The sequence below is a fragment of the Schistocerca serialis genome, chromosome 3, assembly GCF_023864345.2.
Source record: "Schistocerca serialis cubense isolate TAMUIC-IGC-003099 chromosome 3, iqSchSeri2.2, whole genome shotgun sequence".
Lineage (NCBI taxonomy): Eukaryota > Metazoa > Arthropoda > Insecta > Orthoptera > Acrididae > Schistocerca > Schistocerca serialis.
Window position 1 is genome coordinate 527,711,341 of NC_064640.1, and position 16,434 is coordinate 527,727,774.

Consider the following 16,434-nt stretch of genomic DNA (forward strand, 5'->3'; position numbering starts at 1 on the left):
GAGAATTTAAACTGGAAAAAGCACATTTTGGAACTTCTAAAGCAACTTACGAGGTGCTATCCAAAATTTTCGGGACTTATTCTGCCATCTGTTGAAATCCTTACATTTGGATTAAGGGCCACCATCACCCTCAAAGTAGTTCCTATCTGCACATACACACTGGTCCAAGCACTTCTGCCACTGGTCAAATGTTTTCTGGAAGTCCTGTTCTTTGAAGGTGTTTATCACCACCAGTAATGCTTCTTGAATCCTCTCTAGAGCATTGAACCGATGCCCTTTCAACTTAAATTTCAGTTTTGGGAATAGCGCGAAGTTGCAAGGTGCCAAATCTGGCGAGTACGGTGGGTGGGGTACAAGTGTCATGTTGTTTTTTGTCAAAAAGGTCCTGGTGAACAAAGATGTGTGGCAGGGCGCATTGTCGTGATGCAGGAGCCAGTTCCCTTGATGCCAAAGTTCGTGCCATCATTGCTGCAAGTTTTCATGGAGTCATCGCAAAACATCACAGTAGTATGTGGAATTCACAGTTCGGTTGGGTGGGACGAATTCTTTGTGCACAATTCCCTTGGTATCAAAGAAAATGATGATCATGCTCTTCACTTTGCTCTTCACCTGTCTTGCTTTTTTGGGTCTTGGAGAGCACTGGGACGATTGTTGCTTTGTCTCTGGGTCATAACCATAAATCCAGCTCTCATCTCTGTAGCACTTTTCCCAAGATTCGCACAGAATTTGATACACAGGCGCTGTTCTGTTTGCGGATCCATCGTAAAATCGCCACACACCAAACACAGAGTATTACGGAAATTACTGTTGACATACGACACATCCTCCCAGCTGACTGCCACTCCACACACTGACTCATCAGATATGCAGCTCTTGCCACCTGGCAGTACAAAGATCTACTACTCCTACTTTCCAGATGGCAGCAGCAGTCCTGAAAATTTTGGATTCCACCTTTTAGTTCAGCCATATTTGCACTCAGAATCACTGAAAATCGTGGGGAGAGCTAAATCTGTAAGTTGACATATCTTGCATATTTTCATTCAATAATGTCATATTGAAAAATGTTCTGGAGTAACTCATATTTAAGAAAGTAAATCTTCATTGCTCAAAAACATGCTGTAAGAATAATACGTGGTTCTCACCCATAATCATCTTGTAGACATCTGTGTAAGGAGTTGTGCATTCTGATTACTGCTTCACAGTATATTTATTCCCTCATGACCACTACAATTCAAAAAGAGCAATGATGTACATGATTACAATGCCAGAAGGAAAAATGATTTTCATTACTCCACATTAAGGTTTTATTTAGTACAAAAGGGGTACAAACTGCTGCAACTAAAAATTTTGATCACTTTCCGAGTGATATAAAATGTCTGACAAACAGCAGAGTAAAACTTGAAAACAAACTAAAAAGTTTCTCCTTGACAAGGTGGTGCACAGAAATTGCTAACTCACATCTGTACACAAAAAAAAAAAAAAAAGAAAACAGCCCATAAATGTTTAGCATGTAGCCACGTTTACAAATTAATTTGCGATGTGAATGTAAAATGACTCATTCCGCGCCATTACAATTTATCATGCAACATGATCCATCGAACATGAAACTAACAAACTGAATCATCATAATGTGGACATTCCTGTCCGGCATACAAGGGAAAACAGTCTGGGCACCTTGGAAACAAAGTGTATCGCCGTGAACAATGCATGGTACTGCCGTGGGTCTGCAGAGCAGTCTGGTGGGCTGTCACTGAATGGAACTTGTGGAACACTTTAGAGTCTGTTAAATAAATCCACTGCACTCTGTTGCTAAAGCTCTGGGCAGCATGAGAAATGTCAAAGTGTGCTGAAAAAGTTTGTTGCACTGTGTGCGATATTCCAACAGCACTAGGAATTTGCAGCACATCAGCTTGGCAGGAGTTTGACTGTCTTAAAGGTTCTGACCAAACCTCCTTATGTAGGACTAAGTGACTCACATTACTTCACATGTTAAACTTTTTGTGTATGATTTACACACACACACACACACACACACACACACACACACACACACACACACACACACACACACATATATATATATATATATATATATATATATATATATATATATATATATATATATATGTGAAGAACTGAATTTTTGACTCAACCCATGCAAATCCACAATAAAAGAAGCATAATTTATAGCATCTGATGTATGGGGTTGTAAGAATTCCAGCTGTGCCACTACCACATGTATTTTGTTGAAAAATTGATCAGATGGTAAAGGGAATAGGTCAGACAACATTAACCTGGATGGATCAGATAATGTGGTTAACTTTTGAACCAGGAATATAACTGTGGATTTACAGACAACAGAAAGTCCCATGAACAATCTGGCCATTTGATACCACTTGCCAGATAGTGCAACATGAGACATTTCTGATATACTTCTCAGTTTTTCTGAGACTGGTTAAATGGCTGAAATGACAAGAGGGCTGGTAGTACCTGTGACTTCTGCAGCATTGAACTAGTTAAATATTTGACCCAATTCCTGATGCTGGTTTAATTGTTCCTGTCAAAGCTCAAAGAATTTTGCATCCATGATAGCAATTGGTGTTCCAAACTGGAACCACCTCATTGCCTGTGTTATTACCTTCACTTTAAGACCAACAACATTTATTGAACGCAAATGAACTTCTGTAATAACAGATTAAAATTTTCTATTAGTCTATGGAAACAAGCAAAAATAGTTCTTGATAGGAATTAATATAAATCATAGTTCCAGATAAAAATTCATATGCAATAGTGATTGAACTGGATGTAAGCCTCAGCACTACTAGCTCTTTAGTTCAGTTGTAGAGACTAAGTCACATAATATCAGCTGAAAGAGTGTCTGCTGCCATGCGGCTTATGTTTGCCCAACACAGAAGTTCATGTGACAGGCTTAAGATAACACCAATGTTCTTGCTGCAGACGCTCTCACTGTATGTTGGCTATGTGCAACGTATTGATATATCTGTGTCTTCTGTTTGCTTGTTTGGCAAGTTTAGTAAAATAAGCAACAGTGCCAGTGTTTTCCATATTTTTACTTCTGTATCCTGATCTTTTATGACTTTTATGTTGCAGGAACTGGACCGTGGTTCAGTATATATAATGCAGAGACCTCAGAATGTTTATTAAATTGTTCGGTCTTCCATGGACAGAGGATTCACGGTATAGCTCCACAGTCAGATGAAAGAATTGCTATTTTTGGTGGAAGACAAGTTGTTTTTCTTCACTTAAACCTGAATTTTAAAGAGTGAGTACTCTAATAGGATTTTAGTGGATTTGTATGCATATATATTTCAGCCATATTTGTATTATTACTGTTATTGAAATTTCTATCCAAATTAATAATGGGGAAATTAATGGTGGGATTCACCATTATAATTAAGGTGTTGATCAATTTTAAGCACATAAAAAAGACTGAAACATGATTAATTTTGCTTGGAGGCTACATCTGGAGCGTGCATTCTGGATTGCAAAAGCCAGGTGAGCATGCCTCTAATGGGTGTCCAGCAGCATGCAAAGGTGGCATGGCATGACAGGGCAGAGCAGTGAGGCTAGGAGCCTGCATGTCCTCCTGTCAGATTTGAATGCTCTGGACATGATGTCAGTTCCACCCGGAGGTGTGCACAAAGGGTAGATTTATATTGTTCACATTTGCACATGTGCAGGGCAAGCAATTATAGATACAGAAAAGCACAATATGTCATGTTAAAGAGGTAGTGAAGATGATTCTGTTGATATGCAGATACACACTCTAGATAATGGGTGTGGAAATATATAGTGCTGAGAAGATTTGTTGAACTGAAATCCAAAAAATAATTAATATCATTTACTATCAATTTCTATCACTTATCAATGCACATTGACTGCACTAGTCACATGTTTCATAGTGTAATTAATTAACCTGTGAGAGGCATTTGAACTGAACTTTTAATTAAAATTGGCATATCATTTTATCCAAGACAGCTACAGTAATAGCATGACACTGTATGTTGCCAGATGAGATTACACATCACCTATGACATTTAGTTTGTAAGATTTACATTTTTGTCATTTTTAATTGTTTATAAATCAACTAAGTTTTATCCATAATTCAAAATTGATTAGAGTTTTGTTAATTATGATTGCAGCAGTCGAAAGAGTAGGCAAATTCTTGTTAGACAGAGGTGCCTTACATATTTGTATTTATTTATTTATATATACTGGATTAGTGAAGGTATAGAGATCATAAACTGTTTTGATGACTGCTGCTAAGATTTGCAATTTTGTAAAAATTAATTTGTGGGCAAACTACTGCTCATAGAATTAAGTGTAAGATTCCAGTTTTGTTTAGATTTTTAGCACACATCTAATTGCACACACAGATTTTCAATTACATTTGTACATAAAATGTTGTAAGAGAGTCTGGTGATAGCATGAAGTCATTAAGTGATGCAGAGGCTTGGATTTTCCAGGGAGGGGTGCACTGAGGACCTAAGAGGGTGGTGGTACTCTTTCTTATTGGTCGGGACAAACTGGCAGACGCAAGACCTATGCTAGTTTCAGCAGTGATGTGGCCACACGCTTTACAGCGATACCAATTGTTGCATCATCAGTCGTGACTCTTTGGAATATTTTGTATCAGTTCAGTGGGACCTTAGAGATATTCTGCAGTGCACAGAACTTTTTTTTATTTCTGCCGGTTGTTCATCAGGACTTGTATTTTTGTGAATTAAGACAATTTGCCTTTTAGTTATTCGCACTGAGTCTGATTTTTGACTTAATTTGCCAGTGGAGACTTTTGATTATTCTTGTCATGTATTGGCACTTACTGTTATTGCACTGTGTGTCAGTTAGACTACCATTTATTTATGTTGATGTGGAGTTTGACCTCAATTAATTTTAGCTGTGAGTGTTGTCTGTCTTCTACAGCTATTTTATTTCTACAGTATTTTTCCCCACATCTAATTGGAGGCTTGAGCTAAGCTTAAGTTCACTTAAATATGTAGAGTTTATCACCAGCCTGTGAAATTTTTTGTGATATTAAGAATAATAAACTTTATTTGGTAAACATAATTGATGTGCACACATAAACTCCTGGAAATTGAAATAAGAACACCGTGAATTCATTGTCCCAGGAAGGGGAAACTTTATTGACACATTCCTGGGGTCAGATCATCACATGATCACACTGACAGAACCACAGGCACATAGACACAGGCAACAGAGCATGCACAATGTCGGCACTAGTACAGTGTATATCCACCTTTCGCAGCAATGCAGGCTGCTATTCTCCCATGGAGACAATCGTAGAGATGCTGGATGTAGTCCTGTGGAACGGCTTGCCATGCCATTTCCACCTGGCGCCTCAGTTGGACCAGCGTTCGTGCTGGACGTGCAGACCGCGTGAGACGACGCTTCATTCAGTCCCAAACATGCTCAATGGGGGACAGATCCGGAGATCTTGCTGGCCAGGGTAGTTGAATTACACCTTCTAGAGCACGTTGGGTGGCATGGGATACATGCGGACGTGCATTGTCCTGTTGGAACAGCAACTTCCCTTGCCGGTCTAGGAATGGTAGAACGATGGGTTCGATGACGGTTTGGATGTACCGTGCACTATTCAGTGTCCCCTCGACGATCACCAGTGGTGTACGGCCAGTGTAGGAGATCGCTCCCCACACCATGATGCCGGGTGTTGGCCCTGTGTGCCTCGGTCGTATGCAGTCCTGATTGTGGCGCTCACCTGCACGGCGCCAAACACGCATACGACCATCATTGGCACCAAGACAGAAGCGACTCTCATCGCTGAAGACGACACGTCTCCATTCGTCCCTCCATTCACGCCTGTCGCGACACCACTGGAGGCGGGCTGCACGATGTTGGGGCGTGAGCGGAAGACGGCCTAACGGTGTGCAGGACCGTAGCCCAGCTTCATGGAGACGGTTGCGAATGGTCCTCGCCGATACCCCAGGAGCAACAGTGTCCCTAATTTGCTGGGAAGTGGCGGTGCGGTCCCCTACGGCACTGCGTAGGATCCTACGGTCTTGGCGTGCATCCGTGCGTCGCTGCGGTCCGGTCCCAGGTCGACGGGCACGTGCACCTTCCGCCGACCACTGGTGACAACATCGATGTACTGTGGAGACCTCACGCCCCACGTGTTGAGCAATTCGGCGGTACATCCACCCGGCCTCCCGCATGCCCACTATACGCCCTCGCTCAAAGTCCGTCAACTGCACATACGGTTCACGTCCACGCTGTCGCGGCATGCTACCAGTGTTAAAGACTGCGATGGAGCTCTGTATGCCACGGCAAACTGGCTGACACTGACGGCGGCGGTACACAAATGCTGCGCAGCTAGCGCCATTTGACGGCCAACACCGCGGTTCCTGGTGTGTCCGCTGTGCCGTGCGTGTGATCATTGCTTGTACAGCCCTCTCGCAGTGTCCGGAGCAAGTATGGTGGGTCTGACACACCGGTGTCAATGTGTTCTTTTTTCCATTTCCAGGAGTGTATATACAAGTGTGGCTACATTGTCATGGCCTGATACTGCTAAAATGACTTTGTAAACCTGACAGCAAAAAACTTACGGTGGAAAATTGCAGCCACAGTCAAAGGCTGCTACAGCACTGCTATGAATGAAATGCGACATACAATTTTGTGGATTGCATCAAGATCACATGGAAAAGGAATTATTAAAAGGAATTATTACTTGGAATATGACACCAAAATTTCCCCATTTGTTTTCTGTACCTTTTCCAAGAAGACACAAAAGCTTTTCTGCAAATAAAATATGCTATTATTAACTATAGGTACAAATATTACAGATATATACACATGTCTTATGTGGTGTTAGATCGTGTTTGAATTGTGTCAGTAAGGCATACCTCCCTCAATTGCCCTCCTTTACTTTTCTGACTAGTATTGTACACTCTGTCATGGGATTTGCTCCTGTGTCTGAGTTGTGGAACTGGATTTGTGATTTACTGTCAGAAAGGTTACAGCTCACAGCAATTGGTATAAGTCCTCTGGTGAAACAGAAGTGATATCTGGAGTCCACCAAAGAAGTATTATAGGCTCTCTACTGTCCTTGATCCATGTGAACGACTTAGGAGACAACCTGAGCAGCCATCTTAGATTGTTTGCATCTAATGCTGTCACTAACTATCAAGTAAAGTCTTCAGAAGTTAAAAACAAATTGCAAAATGATTTAGACAAGATATCTACGTAGTGTGAAAAGTGGCAACTGACCCCTAAACAATAAAACGTGTGAAATACTGAACATAAGTATTACAAAATCTGTTAAGTTCAGTTATGTGATACATTTTATAAATTTAAAGCTTGTAGGTTCAATTATGTATCCAAAGATTTCAATTACAAACACCTTAAACTGGTGCCATCACATAGAGGGTATTGTGGGGAAAGCAAACCAAAGAGTTCATTTTGTTGGCAGAACACTTGTAAGATGCAGAAAATCTACTGAAGAGGCTGCATACACTATGCCTGTCCATCGTCTTCTGAAGTACTGCTGTGCAGTATGGGATCCTTACCAGATAGAACAGATGGAGCATATCCATGAAGTTCGAAGAAGGGCAGCTCATTTTTATTATTGCATAATAAGGTAGAAAATGTCACAGGTATGATATCTAAGATCAGCTGGCAATCATTAAAACAGAGGAGTGACAAGATCTTTACATGAAATGTCAATCACCAACTTTCTCCTCCGAACACAAAAGTATTTTGTTCATTCTCACCTATGTAGACAGAAATGACCACATTAATAAAATACACTGAAGAGACAAAGAAACTGGTACTCCTGCCTAATATCATGTAGGGTCCCTGTGAGCATGCAGAAGTGCCGCAACACAACATGGCATGGACTCAGCTAATGTCTGAAGTAATGTTGGAGGGAATCGACACCATGAATCCTGCAGGGCCATAAATCCATAAGAGTACGAGGAGGTGGAGATCTCTTCTGAACAGCACATTGCAAGGCATCACAGATATCCTCAATAATGTTCGTGCCTAGGGAATTTGGTGGCCAGCGGAAGTTTTTAAACTCAGGAGAGTGTTCCTGGAGTCACTCTGTAGCAATTCTGGACATGGGGGGTGTCGCATTGTCCTGATGGAATTGCCCAAGTCCGTCAGAATGCACAGTGGACATGAATGGATGCAGGTGATCCAGACAGGATGCTTACATACGTGTCACCTGTCAGAGTCATATCTAAATGTATTAGGGGTCTAATATCACTCTAACTGCACATGCCCCACACCATTACAGAGCCCCCACTGGCTTGAACAATCCCCTGCTGTCATGCAGGGTCCATAGATTCATGAGGTTGTCGCCATACCCGTACACGTCCATCCACTTGATACAATTTGAAATGAGGCTTGTCTGACCAGGCAACATTTTTGCACTCATCAACAGTCTCCAGTTTTGATGTTGATGTGCCCAGGGGAGGCGTAAAGCTTTATGTCAGTACACGAGTGGGCATTCGGCTGTGAAAGCCAGTATTGATGATCTTCCACTGAATGGCTCGCATGCTGACACTTGTTGATGGCCCAGCATTGAAATCTGTAGCTGATTCATATTTAAGGACATTATATTTAAATGAAAACCTAGTTAATAAAAGCAAAGATTAACATAGCAACTTTGCAGAACGCACACCAAGTTTGAGCCATATTGGTCTATTGCTTTGTGTTTGGCATTCGTGTGAATCAAGGAAGTCGATTGTCAAAAAATGGACGAAGAAGAAATTCGTGTGGTGATTAAACATTACTTTATGTAAGGCAAGACACCTCAGGAGACTAAAGAGAAGCTTGTTAAACATTATGGTGACCCTGCACCTTTGATTAGAACAGTCTATAAGTGGTTTAAAAATTTTCAGAGTGGCCATGTGGGCACAAGTGATGCTGAACGTTCTGGATGCCCTGTGGAGGTTACGACTCCAGAAAATCCATGATATGGTGGTGGATGACAGAAGAGGTAAGGTGCGTGAGATTGCTAGTGCTGTGGGCATCTTGAATGAACAGGTACATAATATTTTGCATAAACATTTGGACATGAGAAAGCTATCCACAAGATGGGTTCCACGATTGCTCATGTTTGTCCAGAAACGGAATCGTGTGAAGTGTTGCAAGGATGGTTTGCAGCTGTTCAGGAAGAATCTGCAGGACTTTAAGTGTCATTTTGTCACTGTGGATGAAACATGGATACATTACTATACATTACTATACTCCCAAGATCAAACAACAATCTAAACCAATCTAAACAATGGGTTACCAAGGGAGAAGCTGCGCCAAAAAAGGTGAAGACCAGTCCTTCAGCTGGAAAGGTTATGGTGACTGTCTTTTGGGATTCGCAAGGGATAATCCTCATCGACTATCTGGAAAAGGGTAAAACTATTACAGGTGCATATTATTCATCGTTATTGGACCGTTTGAAAACCAAGCTGCAAGAAAAACGCGTGATTGGGCGACAGAAAAGTCCTTTTCCATCACAACAATACTCCAGCACACACCTCAGCAGTTGTGGTTGCAAAATTAATGGAAATAGGATTCCAACTCATTTCACATCCCTCCTATTCTCCAGGCTTGGCTCCCTTGGACTACTGTTTGTTCCACAATTTGAAGAAATGGCTGGCGGGACAAAGATTTTTATTCAAATGAGGAGGTGATTGCAGCAACTAATAGCTATTTTGCAGACTTGGACAGTTCCTATTATTAGGAAGGGATCAACAAATTAGAACAGCGTTGGATGAAGCGTGTAAGTCTAAAAGGAGACTATGTCAAAAAATAAAAAAAGGTTTACCCCAAACACGTTAGTAGTTTTTGTTTTTGCATGGACTTTTCAAATGCCTCTTGTACATACATATTGGTTGTTTATATGCAGCAAAATATATTACTGTGTTGATGTATGCAAACACACTGTTAAAACTTTTTGAAAGAGTAAACTGCCATTTGACTGTGTGTTACTGTATTTATCTTTTGTACTGTCTAGAGTTTGGCTTTTATGCCATTCTCAAGTACAGTGCTAAATGTTGTTAGACAATTATTATGCCATGTTTGTTAAGGCAGTTTAAAGCAGTTTAAATCTGTAGGTTTAGACTGCTTTAGACTGTCTTAACAGATGATTGTCATTAGACCACTGCATGATCTCTATTTTCTGTAGTTTTCTCATAATGATCATTTTGCAAGATGTATGTGGAAGGAAGTAATATGTTGCTTGATTCTTCCTGAAACATACACTCTTGGTTTAGTATCCCCACTAGTGGTCATCACAATGAAGGCAGATGAGTTGGCGTGGGTAGTGCAATGGGACGGTGCAGAAACCTGCCATGTGCTTGTGATGTGTAGCATGGGCAGACACATTGGTGGAGGTATTTACCTGTCGGTGGTAGTAGGCCAGTTGAGCCAGTAGTTACCCAGAGCTCAATGACTGCGGGCCTCGCATTGCACTCCGTACTTTCAGTTGTTGCTGAGTGCTTAGCCATTAGCCGTCCACACCAGCCACATGCTGTTGTGCTCTCATGCCTGTCTCTATGTGGGTTCAGACTCTTTGTTTCCCATAGACTGACTCACATGGTGAGTTTGTTTTCTTCTCATGGGATACTGTTCCCCAGCTACTATTGGGTAACCATCGGTCTGTGAAGTATTCACGTTGAATGTTTAGTATAGTGACATTGTCACACCTGTGCATATACTAAACTTGGGATTTCAACAGTATACCTCTCCATGATGCTCTGCACTACTGATGTAGAGTCTGCCATTGGAGTCTGTTGAGAAAAATTCACTGGACTCACAACATTGTTTGCTTTTATGATGGTTGTAAGTGTAATGTAGGTTTTGGATAAAGGCTAAGGTTTTCTTCTGATTGGTACATGATCTTGAAGTTTGCAGCCACAAAATAGTGGTTACATGATTTCTAACCAGTACTTTTCTTTTATCTGGCCTGTGTCATTTGACTGCTGTATTAGATGCAATATTATGTTTGCTAGACACACCATTCTGCTGAAACTACTGTATCTGAAAAAGCTGAACAATACCTACAAAACAGCCAACATTAAATTATTGGCCTGTACACATCACATTAATACTAGGTGCTTACGTAATAGCTTTCATTTTTACTTTTATGAAATAGCTTTATTTGTCTAAAATGCACAAGGGCTTATTCTTATTTTCTTGTTTTCATCCATTCTTTGTAGTTTGTGTTTAAATAATGTGGCTTTGCATCTTCTTCAGCCGTGCAGGGTAGCCGCGCAGTCTAGGGCGCCTTGTCATGGTCCGTGTGGCTCCCCCTCATCGGAGGTTCGAGTCCTTCCTCGGGCAGGGGTGTGCGTGTTGTCCATAGCATAAGTTAGTTTAGGTTAGATTAAGTAGTGTGTAGGCTTAGGGTCTGATGACCTTAGCAGTTTGGTCCCTTAAGACCTTACCACAAATTTCCAAAATTTCCATCTTCTTCAGTCCACAGTCATGCAGTTTGATCTCTTGTTATAGTTGTGCCACTGTAGTTTTCAGTTAGACTTTGATTGTATAATTTCATATCTTCTTTCATGTTATTGTATAGTTGTATGGTGGATGGATATGGACTGTCTTTATTGTATGGATGTGGTGGTGGTGGTGGTGGTGGTGGTGGTGAGGAGGAGGAGGAGGAGGAGGAGGAGGAGGAGGATTCACCAGTGTCCAGGTTGAAGTTGTGCTAGCCATGGTGGAGAGGTATCAGTTTGCTCCACTGGGCTGTGGCAGCATTGTGGTATGTGGAGTGAAGAATATGACAACTCTGGCTTTACCTGGGTCACTGATGTGACTGTCTTCTCGTTCAGATAACCTGGCTGATATGTATGCACCCAAGAGTGAGTGGTGGACAATGAAGGAGTCACATACAGAGTCTGCATAAAAAGTATTGGGAATGTTTTTCTTGACATGACTGTTTGTTACAGCACTTCACACTGTGCATGCTCAGTGATGGCAGAGGGGTGTGACTTCCGACACATGCCAGGTACCAGTTGTCTGTGATCATTCGTTTAGACGGAATCACATTTTTAGTGGAACACTGTCTAGTGACTTGGCACAAGCGCAAAATGCAGCGAATGACTGAGCAGTGATACATCATTAAATTTTGTGTTGTACTGGGGAAATTGGGTACGGAGACGTTGGACATGATTCAGCAAGTGTTAAAGGATGAAAGCATGTCACATACTGCAGTTTCTAAGAGGCACAAGCTCTCCAAAGATGGCTCAGAGAGTGTGTGGAGGATAAGGAACATACTGGATGGCTGTCAACATCAAGAACCAATGGCAGTGTGCAATGTGTGCATGAAGTACTGAATTCAGACCATCGGTTAAGTGTGTACATGGTTGCAGAAGCATTTGGCATTGATAAAATGACACGGCACTCCATTGTCACTGAAGATTTGGCTATGTGAAAGATATGCACTAAACTTGTCCCAAAGGTCTTGACGGATGATCAAAAGCAGGGGTGTGTGTGTGTGCTTGTGAAGACCCTCTGCAGTGTGCTGAAGAAGATCCCAGCTTTTTGGGCATAATCATGAGAGAAACTTGGATATTCAAGTGTGACCCAGAAAAAAAGCAGCAAAGTTCCAAATGGCAAATTACCACATCAGCTCATCCAGAAAAGGCTCAAAGGAGCAAATCCAGAGTGAAAGCCATGCTCATTGTTTTCTTGGACATCAAGGGGTGGTCCACTATGAATTTGTACCTGAAGGGCAGACAGTGAATGATGCATTTTACCTGGAAATACTAAGAGGACTGAAGAGAAGGGACAACAGGGTGAGACCAGTCATTGCTGAAAATTGGAAACTGCATCACGACAGTGCACGCAGCCCCACATGCTCCAAGGTTACCAACTACGTGACAGTAAATGGCATCATGAACAATTCTCCAACCCTCTTACAGTCCCAACTTGGCACCAGCAGACTATTGCGTATGCCCAGAAGTGAAATCCTCCCTCAGAGGTCACCACCATGGAATCCTAAGTGTCATCAAAGAAGCTTGCATGTGTATCCTTAAGGACCTTCCTGAATCTGCCTATCAGGGAGCTTCCAAGTCAAGGTAAAGCTCCTAGCAAAAGTTTGTTAACTCTCAAGGGCTGTACTTTGAAGAATTTTTAGGCATTGTAGCAATATCCCAAATAAACTTATTTTTCCCAAACTTTCCCAAATACTTTTTGTACAAACACTGTATGTTTGTGTGAATGACAAATGTGGGTACCTGGCTTCATGGCTTTTACCTTACATCTTAACAATGGATATGACATTTTGCCTATTGCATGGAGCACGCAGTTGCAAATAGTTCATGTCTGCATGAATGATACCTGTTACCTTGGTTCAGAGACCATCCTCTGTTCCTTTATATGGCTGGCTGATTTGATCAAGGCAGCTGGGCTCACACATGCTGAGGAAGCATGATTATTATTTTACGCTATTATTCCCACACTCAGTTATTGTCCTCTTGTTTGGAGCTGGATGGAGAGCTTATACTAGAGGCTCAGAGGATTGTGTGGTGTGTTTCTGGATGAAAAATTGTGGAGGTCTTCTTTAATAGATCATTAGTGCATTACACCCAAAAGTAGCTACTTGGCTATCAGAGTATATGTGGTGTGTACATGTGTGGTTTTTTAAGGGTTAGAGAAATTCCTCAATAAGTCTGATAATTACTTTTACTAAATAATATTTTACATTATACTTTACAAAGGAGTTTTCATCTGAATCAGTTGATTAGATGTAGTTCCCTAGCTTGCAGTTGATCTTAGCATGACAAAAAGCATAGATAAATCAACAGAAATGTTTCACAAGGGACCTGAACGAAGGCTGTCCCATTTCTCAATGATAATGTCCGGTAGGTGACCCATTTCCAGTTTCCATTTCCATTTCCATTTTTATCATCATATAACATGCCTTATACAATCAAAGATTGTGACATAGGTGACTTGTCAGTTTTACACTATATATAATAATACTAAAAATAGATAATAAACTAATAATACATATGGTGTAACATCTTCATTAAAGTAAAATTTATGATACAATAAGACATGGAATTTTGTTGATATCTGTAGTCTAAACATTACTTAAGTTTACTCAGGAATGATTTTAGAAATGGACATTATTGATGACTGTGTGTTTCTTTTAATATGGGGAGAAAAGCATTAAGCAATAGCAATGAAAGTAGCTAACAAATAATTCAACTGGAGACTTCGGCCAGTCAGATGTATGACAGTGATCATAGTAAATTTTTCTGAAGATTTGAGGAGACATAGCCCTAATGAGGGAGAGTTCTCTGTGAAGCCTTATGTGCGGAATTTCATTGGAACTTTGGTGGTAGGTACAAGCAATGACAGTAACTTGAAGTCATTGCCATGAATGTTTGTGGTACTGTGCAGACCAGGACACAGCTGTGACATGTGATCACTTCTATCTGACAACTTGTGTACGTAATCAGCTGATGCTACTTATTGTTTGTTACCATCAGGTAATGAAATACATGATAGCACTCTTGAACAACAAACTTTGGTTTATCAGGAGGCCTTTAGGAAAGTGTAGCTCATCTATAAAGGATCCAGGTATAAAACACTTATGCGACTCATTCTTGAGAGCTGCTCGAGTGTTGGGAATCACCACTAGATCCAATTAGAGGATGACCTCAAAGCATCTCAGAGGTATGCTGCTAGATTTGTTACCAGTACATTTGATCAGTGAGCGTGTATTACAGAGATGCTTGAGCGTGTATTACAGAGATGCTTCATGAATTCAAATGGGAATCTTTGGAGGGAAGACGATGTTCTTTTCTTGAAACACCATTGAGAAAATGTAGACAATTAAGATTTGCAGCTTACTGCAGAGCTATACTACTACTGTCAATGTACATTTTGTGTAAGGAACACAGATACAAGGTAATGGAAATTATGGCTTGTGTGGCAGTATATAGACAGTTATTTTCTCTTGCTCCATTTGCATGTTGAACAGGAAATGGAATGATCATAATGATACAAGGTACCCCCATCATGCACCATATTGGTCGCTTTCAGAGTATGTATATAGATTATGTAGGCCTGGGTTAAATTGCTGCTATTGCCAGAGGGTTTTCCAGTTTTGCAAAGCCACTGTGTCAGGGTGGCATAGTGGTTAGCACATCTGCCTAGAGAGCAGCCGCAGTACAAATTTTTGTTCATTGCTTCAGTCTGTATATATACACACACATCATAGATGTTTGAGATGTGAAAAGGTCTCTGGAACCATATAGTTTCATTTCAGTTTTCAAATCTCCATTGTAGGAATCAACATAGATTCTGGAAAGAGCAAACTTCTGAAATCTGGTTTTTCATGTTTGTCCACAAGGTCTAGAAGGCACTAAATAGTGGCACCAAGATTGATGCAATTTTTATTGATGTCAGGATGTTTGATAGGGTGCCTCACTGTCATCTACTGAACAGAATATGATATTGAGCTTTCAGATTTGATTGGAGACTTCTTAAAGATAGACTTCAGCATGTTGTTCTTAATGGGGAGGAATTATCAAATGGAAAAGTAACTTTGAGTACATCCCAGAGGAGTGTTACAGGGTCATTATTATTTATTATATATTGATGCGTAAAAATAAAGATTTGTGAGGTTTCTTGCAAGTGATGCTTCTGTATGCAGCTGATTTGCAATGCTAGAATAGTGTTGTAAAATGCAGTATAGCATGCAGAAGATGAATGCTTGGTGCAGGGATAGCTTTTGGCCCTCAGTATAAACCTATATGATGTATTACTTATGAAGAAATGCAAGTGCCTATTATTGTTTCACTACATGTCTGACAATTAGTCACTGGAAACAGTCATAACTGTAACATATCCAGCAGTAATTTAAAGAGGAATGCACTGACAGATTCCAGGCTGAGGTTCATTAGATTGAATCAGATGAGATCTGACCTGTAAGTCATGTTTTATTTGTATTACTATATACTCTACTAGTTTACATTTATACAATGAAAAAAAAATCATTGTGAATGGAAACAAAAGACAACACTGGTGTAATATTCTACAATACTTATTATTTTATATATATTATTTCAGCTGTTATGCCAATGTCAGTGTCATGTTTTTTTTTTTTTTTTTTTTTTTTTTTCATTCATAATGTGTAAAGTATTCAACCAAGAACCAAGGGAATAGTCAGTTAATGCAAAAATAATCTTATATACATGCTTTAGGAAATGAGATTAGCATATATACTTCAATCTGTATTTATATCTAAAAACAAAGATGATATGACTTACCAAACGAAAGCGCTGGCAGGTTGATAGACACATAAACAAACACAAACATACACACAAAATTCAAGCTTTTACAACCAACGGTTGCTTCATCAGGAAAGAGGGAAGGAGAGGGAAAGACAAAAGGATGTGGGTTTTAAGGGAGAGGGTA

The 16,434-nt window shown here is 40.5% G+C and overlaps 1 protein-coding gene across 1 annotated transcript in view; it reads left to right on the forward strand.

The window, feature by feature from the left end:
• LOC126470406 (WD repeat-containing protein 6) overlaps positions 1-16,434 on the forward strand; it is a 320,158-nt gene that overhangs the window by 73,299 nt on the left and 230,425 nt on the right. Inside the window, exon 2 of the mRNA XM_050098254.1 lies at positions 3,112-3,283. Coding sequence (XP_049954211.1) covers positions 3,112-3,283 — 172 coding nt within the window. The remainder of the gene's footprint in view (positions 1-3,111; positions 3,284-16,434) is intronic.